The sequence below is a fragment of the Montipora foliosa genome, chromosome 5, assembly GCF_036669935.1.
Source record: "Montipora foliosa isolate CH-2021 chromosome 5, ASM3666993v2, whole genome shotgun sequence".
Classification (NCBI taxonomy): Eukaryota; Metazoa; Cnidaria; class Anthozoa; order Scleractinia; family Acroporidae; genus Montipora; species Montipora foliosa.
Window position 1 is genome coordinate 19,423,822 of NC_090873.1, and position 10,000 is coordinate 19,433,821.

A 10,000-nucleotide genomic window follows, 5' to 3' on the forward strand; every position below is an offset into this window, starting at 1 on the left:
CGCTTATAATTCGATCACAATCGAGACCTAATGGGAACACAGCTTAAGTTGTCTTGCCAGCATGAACTGTCATCTGCTGCCTTGGTGAGAACCTCATACCTGCCATGATGTGCATGAATGCAGCAAACAACTTAACAAATTTATTCCATGTTGCCATGCATCTGTTTAGTAATAGATCACAGATGACGTCAAAATGTGGTAAGAACAAAAAAGAGACACACAAGGTGGTCACTGATGTTCTTCCACATTTTGACCTCTTCTGTGATCTATTACTGAACAGATGCACTGCAACATGGAATCTATTTGTTTTATACATGTATAATAAACTTTATTCGCATGAAAGCTGATGGTGACATCAATCGTGCATCTGTCCTCTAACAGATCATAGGTAAGAACCAATCAAAATGTGAGACTAACTTGGGTTATTATAAATTGTAAAGTGGTATACACTGTCAGATAAAGGGTCATCCTGAGATTTTCGGGGGAATCCAAACCTGGGCAACGATTTCAAAACTGATAGATCGTCTATGTGACAAAGGATCCCAACAACCTGTTCCCGAGCCTTGGGACTTGCTATTGCAAGCTTTCTGAAAACTTCCCCACAGCGGGGCAAAGCCCTCTAGAAGGGTGCCACAACTGACACCCCTTCTGCTATAGCCAATCAAACCAACCAACCCTCTAAACCCTGCAAGTTCCTGCACTGATAAGATCCCTTTCCAAATCAAACCAGCCACCCACTGTTTGAAGCCACTGGGGCAAAACAGGGAACATGTACAAGAATGGCTCCTTATATTAAGTAGTCTAGCACATGCAACCCATGCAAACACAAACCACTGCCGCTAATGACAAGCATCATGATTCATCATGGTTTACCATCCTGAGAGTCCACCAAACATGTAAGACCTTTCCACTTGGACAACCAGCTCAACCAACTCTTTGAATAGTTCAAGTGTGTGATCCTCAGAGAAATTGATGAAGAGTCCACATCTCTGACAAATCCAAGCTCACTTGCACTGCAACAGATTGCTGAAAGACTGGCAATTGGCTACTGGCTCATCCAGAAATGCTGTCAGTGACCATTTACATACCCATTCTGCTGTCATAGACACTGGAAGGTCACACTGGTTGACAACCGCTTAACCCATGCCGCTGAGCCAAGCTATGCACCAACTGTGAGAGAAGCCCTAGCTCAAGCCAAAATCCTTTACAAGGCATGCTTCCTTGTCTTTCGCTGCAGTAACCTGGGTATACAGTGTAGCAGTCTATCATAAACCTCCAAGGTATTTGGTGACCATTCCTCACGGATATCTTCAATAGCTGACTCAGGAACCTCAAGGAAAAATATGTACACTACAACATACGTTCAGAAGCTACATACACCTGCTGTATGACACAGGGTTGCAAATGCCACCTCACGCCACTCTACTGGCCCCACCAACCCTGACCTGCTGACACTACCAGCTGACATAGCCATCATTTACCCAGTCATCTGTACCCCAGTGGCCCTCACTGGACACACCTTTTTAGTATCCACAGCACTGAGGCACTATAAGACTGGTCATTCAGCATTGACCATCCACTTGTATTATTATACATTGGTGTCACCAGCTCGATTTTGATTGGCTATAAGGATGTAGCTAATTCTTGCTTGCTCTGTTTCGCTTACACTGTACATCATTCATCACTCTCCCAAGGTACCTGGAGGGCCACCACTGCTGAGCTATGAACCTTCCATAGCGGTTAATGACTGGGATAGAGCAAGACAAAGATGAACCAACCAAAAACCCAGGAAGGAGTACAGGAACAGTTGCATATGATAACCTGAAACAAGATGTTCCTGAAGAGGATGCATCAGAAGCTTCAGATGATAACTCAAAATTTATTGCAGCCTTTTCAGGAGTGATGACGAGGAAGATGTTATCCAATACATTGAATCCAGCAGAACCTCCTCAAACGAAATTTTACGAAAACTGTTTTTCAACAAATGGTCCGAAGACACTCCTAAAATAATTTTATTACACTGAAACATGTCATTCTCCCAATTATTTTTTAAAGAAGTGTGGGAAAATTATTTTTGCTTATCCAACCAGACTGACTGCATGTCAGGTGAAACCTTGTCCCTGGCCTGACATACGACAGGCTTATAGAAAAAGTAATCTGCAGGCTTGGGGCCGGTTGCTCAAAGCCCAGTTAGCACTAACCGTTGGTTAAGAGGTATCAAAACCAATAGGTTTCCATGGTATTTAACGCTGGTTAGCGCTAACCATGCTTTGAGCAACCCAGGCTTGGTCACATGAATGCTGTCGGCAGGAACAATTCAGGTGGTGCCTGGAACGAGTGCTGAGAGAGGAACATGGCTTGTCTGTGGAACATGTGGCGTGAAAGGAGGCAAGCAGCTCGGATTGCCCCCAAGAAGGACATTTCATGGGAGATAAGAGCTGCCCAGCCCAGTAAGAGGAAATAGCATGTTTCCAAAATTAAATGTCAGCAAGGTCACCAGAGCAGAGCAAGAAGGTTCAAGGGACAGCGTAAGCAGGATTTTATGGGAGTACAAGTAATCATAGTGGATATGGTGTGGGTGGTGAGGCTTCTTCCACCAGTGGGGTTACACAGAGTCCATTAAGGTTGGTGATGAAGTGCTCCTGAGGGCAGAGAAATTGAACAAGATTAGTTATCAACTAATTTCTGTCTCAGGTCTTTCAAAGTTGTCTGAAAGACAGGGAAAGAGGTCACAGTCCAGAATGACACAGGAGTAGAGTTCACACACAATGCAGCATTCCTAAAGAAGTACCATGCCCATTCGGATGCTAGCAACACAGGATGGGGAGGTTACTGCGTGAACGTTGCGGGTACCGAAGTGTCAGGCAGCTGGTCTGGGACAGAAAGTAGGGAGAGCTCCACATGGAGGGAATTCAGGGTGTAAGGCTGGTACTCCTGTCAGTGGCAGAGAAGCTTTAACCCTTTCAGCCCCGATAGTGCCAAATGGCACTTATAGATTTTACTCTGTCTAACGCCAGACGATTTTACTCGTCAATGGGGAACCCCTCGGGGCTTAAAGGGTTAAGCGAAAACGGTACGCCACAGGGCTGATAACATCAACGTGGAGAACATCCTCAAGGTGGGAAGCCCATGCCCAAAACTGTATGCCGAGGCTGTCGGCATTTACACTCTCTGTGGACAGCACAGTATTTGTCTTGAACCAGAGTAGATCCCCCGGGAATTGAACGTTGAGGCTGATTCCCTGTCTAGACAGGTGGACTATGATGACTACATGCTTAACCCAGATATTTTTCCAGCCTTGGATATTTGCGGGGGCCCCACACTGTCGACAGGTTTTCTACCTTTAAGACAGGCCAAGTTCCTCATTTCTGCAGTTGCTGGCCTTAACTCCTGTGCTGAAGGCATTGATGCATTTACTCTCTCTTGGGCAGGGGAAAACAATTGGATGTTCCCCCCCATCATACCTGATACCATGAGTGCTCAAACATATGGACCATGGCCAGGAGTACGGGATGCTTGTCATCCCACTGTGGACGTCTTCTCCCTGGTGGCCGCTCATCACCAAAGACAGAAGGCACCCAGAGTCTTTTGTCCTCGACTGGATGGACAACCCCCAGTCTGAGAATATGTTTATCCCAGCAAAACCAGGTGCCTGCATTTTTGGTGGAAGGCCAAACTACCTCATACTGGCACTCAAAGTCTCTTTTACCCATCCTCGCCTCCCAGAGGTTTGCAGAATCCCATTCTGGTGACTTCAGCCTGAAAGGACTCCTCTCGATCCACTACAGCACATAGGATGTAGCTTGCGAGAGTCCCCAGGATACAGACTCCCAACTGATCCGGCTGGAGAGCGGCAAAGGGTAGATTCTATGGGCCAACGAGGGCCCTACGTTGATACCAGCCTGCAAGAGGCTTTATTCTCTGCGAGAGGGCATGGCTGTGTATTTGGCCCACATGCAGTATTGTTACCTGTGAGGGGCGTCATGGGCCTGAGAGAGGCACATGGAGACCGCAAGAGGCATCATTTGCCTGTGAAAGGCACATGTGGCCTGCTAGAGGCAGCACTGGCCTGTGAGAGGCACCCATTGACCAGCTGAAGGCCTCGTTGTTCAGTGAGCGCTGGCAGCCTGTGAGAGGCACTATATATATATGTTGGCCTTAGTTTGCAATTCCGAACTTAGTGAGATCTAACATATGTCTACATGCTTCTTTGCTAGCTGCCCCCACACTGAGGAATCTGAGGTACATGTACAGTCGCCATCCCAACATACGTTTACTAGCCAAGGCAGTACCTGGCAGCATCATTCAGGACAGGGCTCCGAATACTGTTAGGAAATACTCCGCTGCTTTTTCAGCATGGCAGAAGTGGGCAGAACCCAAAGGTATCAAAGTCCTCTCAACATCAGGTCCGGTGTTTTCCTTGTACTTAGTGCATTTGTTGCAGACAACTGACTCATTGGCTTCCATCCAAGCAGCAGCCTTCAGGGTGGCTTGGGCGCATCAAAAAGCCTGCTTACTGTCCCCCTCTCATCACACTCTGGTGAAACAACTGCTTGAGGCATGCACTAGAATACTAGGAACTTGCCCCAAAAACAGGAAAATGCCCATCACAGCAGATCGAGTCAAGGAAGAGGTTTGCAAGTTTGGCGGCGGCAACCTTAGTGAGCTCTAGATAACATGCCTGATGTTCATTGGTTTTGCGGCCTTCCTTTGCTGGGATGATCTTAAAGATTTGAGGCGTTGCGATCTGCTTATAATCGGCGACCATATGTCCATCTCCTTGGCAAAAAGAAAGAACGACCAGTTCAGGGAAGGTTCTTCTATCCTGGTCTCATGCAGCCATTCTTCGTCCTGCCCAGCAGCAGTGACGGAAAGGTTCTTACTCACTGGCGGACACCACCAATCCGACTATTTGTTCAGAAAGATATGCCATACCAAACACCGAGCTTCCAAACATGTAGCGAGCTTGTTAGGAAGCAGTTGAAAGCCATAGGGGTTAATCCCAAGCAGTATGGACTGCACAGCCTCAGATCTGGCGTTGCTTCCGCAGCAGCCGCAGCAGCAATCCCCGACAGACTGCTTATGCGCCATGGAAGCTGGCCTTCGGAGTCTGCCAAGAACATCTACATCCAGGAAACAGAAGAAATCCTCCTTAGGGTTTGCCGTGCACTCCGGCTTTAGGTCGCATTTGGATTACTTTGTCAGCTTCATGAATGTGAACTTTGACTATGCTTTATAGAGGAGACATTAAAGCCTAGAACTCATGGACAACTTCGTTACTCCATTTAAGTCTAAGAATCAGCTACATGCAATTTAATTTTCATCTTGTGCTCTAAACTTTGTCGTTCTTGTGTGGCAGATGAATGGCATTCAGTGTGTGAGAAATGGCTTTCCCGCCGGCTGAGCTTGCGAAAGAGGCGGGAAATGAGGTTCTCACACACTAAAGGGGGGCTGGGCCCGAGTTAGGATGTCGCGTGTCCTGCTAGTCCCATGACTCAGTTGTTCTGTTTCTTGCCATACGAGCAACAGCTTTCCCTGCCCACCCACCCCTCTGCCAGTCTGTATGCGCCTTGCACGCCCTGGTAGCCTTGATGCTCAGTCTTTATCTACCGGTACATGCTTAAGTTTTGTTTTTTACTGATAGTGTTACATTTATTGCCATTGTATAAGTCGGTTTGGGTTTGCTAATAAAGTGCTGTTGCCTTGTGTGGCAGACAAATGGCATTCAGTGTGTGAGAATAATACTTCTAGATTCAAGCACCTGAAAAACAAGTTGCAGATTTTAGAGAAACATTACTTTTTGTTCACTTCCTTTGGATTATCAAGGCTACTATCAAGGCAACAACAGTGTAGGTATCCACTGGCTTTGCTCCTAGACAAGCATTTGTCAAACTTGCCAATGACAGTGACAGATGTGTATATGAAACTGAGAGAGGCCAGTTTTATCAAGCAGTGTCACTTCATTTTGTACCAAAAAGCTACTACCAAAGTAATATCCTTCCTTGCAAAGGTGATACACTCATCCACAATACATATGTGGACTTTTTGCAGAGAGAATGTAAAATTTTCTCCTAAAAATAATCCACAGTTCTGTCAACTTTGCAGCCATTCCTAAAGGAATGCCCACTAGCTAGCTAGCTTCAAGAGGAGTTTTTGGGGTTCAGTTTCTCAGAGTAATTAGGACATTTCCAAGAAAGTCTAGAATACATCCAAAATTAATAAAGATTTCAGTTGAGGAAACTGTGGACATCATCCAGTTTTCACATGGATGTGATCTAGGGATATCTTTCAACACCAAAGCTACCACAGGGAATGGTAGCCGTAACTTTCATACAAGAAATGACTGAAACATTTCTTTTTGGAGTACATGTAACACATCCAAATCTTGGTGAAGATGTCAGTAAAAACAAAATCGCCTTTCATCACCCTTTCTCTTAGTAGAAGGATGATAGACTGGCCTCTCTGCTCACTAGCAAAATGGCTAATGAAATAAATAAAATTAAATATTGCTAATGCTAATCACCCTTACTTGCAGTCAAGGACTCAATTGCGAAGGGCTCAGCTCACAACATTGGGCTGAAAGCATACAAAGGCGCCTGGCTGCCGCTATACAGTCCATGTTTGATGTCGGAGCACAGCACCAAAGCTAGATGTTAATTAGCTGTGAGTCGATTTTGATGAGGGACGAGAACCGGAGTACGAGGAGAAAAACCCTAGAGTCAGGTTGAGATCAACTGAAACTCATCCCACATGCTGGCCAAGGTCAGAGTCGAACCCCGGCTCGCAGTGGTGGGAGGCCCGATAGATAACCACTAAGCCACCCTGAATGAAGGGTAATCATTCGAACCACCTGCATGCTAGATCTGTTGACTGGTGCAGGCTACATGTACAATTCATGTACTTAAAACCACAAAAGAACATCACTCTTGATTGACAGCATGTAGAGCAAACTCCTACTTTTTAAGCCTTATAACAGGCAAATCTAAGCTGTAGTTATGGGGTTGGATTTGAATTTGGATGATACAGGTTCAATTCCTGCTCTAAACACCAAATGTTTTTGTCTTCAGTGATTCCCCATTCATTCTGACCACGCAGCCTTCGTAAATAGCATAGCCATCTGCTTGCTTCCTTTTCGTCAGGTTTCTAAATATACACATTCAAACACTACATGTAGCTGCTAGCGCACTAGCTTCAAATAGTTCTACCGTTATTGGTCATTATTGTTTGTGATAAGTAATCATTTGTCCCATGATGTAGTCCCTTAGGTTGTAAAGTGCGGTGTTTCGACCATTTTGATGATGATGATGATGTTCAGTCACTTCTATAATGCAGTTATTACTTTTATATTTAATTATCTGAATTGGTAGGAATGTTAAAATGTTTACTGCTGACCAATTGGGAGAGAAGTTTGGCACTTACAACGGTACAAGTAATTTAAACAGTTATATAAGATTGTTATAGTCACTTCAGTTTTTCACACTTTTCTGGGGAAAATGCCCCGAGACACCCCTTAGTGGGTAGTTCCGTTTGCATCAAAATTCTTATGCCGTGGTAAAAAATCAACATGAGGTCGGTAATTATTTACACTCCTAACAAACAATTTCATCAAGCGTTTTGTCCTATCAGGTACAGTACATGGGCTCATTTTTCTGCCCATAAGAATGACATGCAATATTAATGTTGTTACTTACCTTGGAGCCATGTGGCCGAGATTTCGTTAGAGTTCCTGCCAGCGATCTTTGATAATGAGACTCTGCTTGCTGGTATTTTGTCGAGTCAAACCAGATTGATTCATGAAGCATGGCTGCACTCATGACGACTTGCAAATTGGATGGAAACGAATACAGTTCCCCTTGGAAATAGCGAAGTTCCCAGAAAGATAGACAGGAATTGATTCTTCGAAAGGCTGCGGTCTCATGCTATTTGACTGTGAGGTATCTCATTGGTTTAAATTCCTTTCCTTATCAAATCCTAGCCAATCAAAAAATGTAAAAGAGAATATTTAAAGAGTCAACTGCTCAAAAACCTCGCGGGCTTACTGTCAGCACATTGTCTTGAGTGGTATGACTATGGACTTCTTGGAAGAGAACTTCTTCGCGTTGAGCAACGAAAGTTATAAAGATTTCATAATGGTGAGATAAAAAGTAAGGAAGGGATGAGTTGAATCCTGTTGAATTTGCTTCGAATCTTGAGAAATGACTCTGTATATTTTGAAGTCTATAATGGACGGAGCTCTTTTGGACTTTTTAATGCATGGTCGGGTTTGGGTTGTTTGCATGATAACATCAGAAAATACTTTAGTTTTGAATACATTTTCGAATTTCATTCTTGTTACTTTTCACACTTCTACATTATCTATATAATTAAATTTTCTGTCCGTGCAAATATCGAAACTTCAACATCCCCCCCGGGCTATGCCCGGGCATTTGACTACCTTCTGTGCCCGGGGAGTGGGGAATTTGACCTTTGCCAGCGTGGGGTGGGAAAAATTGAACCGGAAGTGTCAGGATTTTTTTTAGGGCGCCAAAGTTGCTAACAGCTATAAGACACGTGTTTGGACGAGATAGAAGAGTTTAGAGGAAGAGATATAGCATTTGTGATCGACTGGCCTACAAAAAAAGATCGTCCAAAGCTCTGAAAGTGGTTCGTTTCTGTCAGAGGTAATCAACTGACACTGAACAATTTAAAATACATGCAATCGTAAATGCTCTAGGCTCTGTTGTTGATAAGTATGCAGTTCCCTCGTTAAAAACAACCTTTGCTGTGTTTCAGACTTAGAGCAGCTTATACTTGCTTACTGACGTTGTCCAACGTAATTAATTCAATTTTCAAGTCACTTTTAATAGTTTCAATATGAAAATTGTGTTTTTGTAGTAGGTCAAGTCTGGTAAAAACAGCATCATATAAAGGGTCACGAAACATTGTGTTACCATAGCATGTTAACAATTTGCTTTACAAGAACCGACGATGGTTGTTCTTTAGTGGGATAAGGACAGACAAATTGGACGATAGGGTAGGGCATTTGAACACCATTTTGGCCCGAGGGGGTGGGATTATTTGAATGATCCAATTTTTCAAAAGTTGAAATGCCCGGGCTTTGTCTTTGGGAGGGGGAGGATGTGGAAGTTTCGAGTTGATCAGCATATAACTCAAACAAAATGTTTTGCATGGATCAGTAATGGAACAAAGTATACATGTAGAAAAAGAAGAGTCACACGTACAATTTAAAACAGCTATAATTTTTCTTTACACTTTTCAGTTTCCAGAATGGGTGAAGACGTAGGTATTGGTCTCTTGGAGGGGTCACAGACAAAATCAGGAATTCCTATCGAACACCTTGATTATCGCTATGTAGAACAATGCAAAAATGGAAAAGAACTGGAAAAAATTCTCAAGGTGTTGATGTGAGTGCAGAATCTTGGTTAATAAATATTGTAGAATAGTTTTTAGTTCGTGCATGAATGACCTGGTCATTCTATAAGGTTTACAAGGCACTCAGATGGCACTCGATCACTCACTCCATTCAAAGTACGTAATCTATTTTTTAAGCTCTGATTAAACACTTTTCCTGTAAGTTGCATGCTGTAACTGTCACTTTTGTCCTTGAGTAACAATTATGGACCCATCTCTGTTTTCTAGGTTTGCAGGGGTAGTAAAAATTTAATTTTGCATCGTGAAACGCTGTTCTGTTCTACGTAACTATTTTGTATCATGAAAGATTGTTGTGTACCGTGAAAAATTGTTTTGCATCACGGAAGATTGTTGCGTACCATGAAAAATAATTATTGTTGTGCATCACGAAAGATTGCTGTGTACCGTGAAAAATTGTTTTGCATCAAGAAAGATTGTTGTGTATCCAGCTCAATATTGAGTTGTGTTTTGCCCTTGTGGGCCACCGTAAATGATAAAAGGTACTGCGAAAGTTTTATGTTGAATATGTGAATTTAAAATGCATTGTTGTGGATAGTTTATTTTGTTTTTTACTCTGAAAGGTTCATTA

The 10,000-nt window shown here is 43.5% G+C and overlaps 2 protein-coding genes across 5 annotated transcripts in view; one reads left to right on the forward strand and one right to left on the reverse strand.

The window, feature by feature from the left end:
- Window positions 1-7,931, reverse strand: part of LOC138003729 (elongation factor 1-delta-like) — a 51,287-nt gene extending 43,356 nt beyond the window's left edge. The window contains exon 1 of one of the 2 annotated variants that reach the window (XM_068849949.1): window positions 7,692-7,931. In XM_068849949.1, coding sequence (XP_068706050.1) covers window positions 7,692-7,814 — 123 coding nt within the window. In that variant the 5' untranslated portion in view covers window positions 7,815-7,931. The remainder of the gene's footprint in view (window positions 1-7,691) is intronic. The other variant, XM_068849948.1, reaches the window with a different exon arrangement.
- A 90-nt stretch (window positions 7,932-8,021) lies between these two features.
- The window catches only part of LOC138003728 (sperm-associated antigen 1-like), a 49,139-nt gene continuing 47,160 nt past the window's right edge, over window positions 8,022-10,000 (forward strand). Inside the window, exons 1-2 of one of the 3 annotated variants that reach the window (XM_068849943.1) lie at window positions 8,022-8,144; window positions 9,260-9,404. In XM_068849943.1, the coding sequence (XP_068706044.1) occupies window positions 9,268-9,404 (137 nt within the window). In that variant the 5' untranslated portion in view covers window positions 8,022-8,144; window positions 9,260-9,267. The remainder of the gene's footprint in view (window positions 8,145-9,259; window positions 9,405-10,000) is intronic. The other 2 variants (XM_068849944.1, XM_068849945.1) reach the window with 2 other exon arrangements.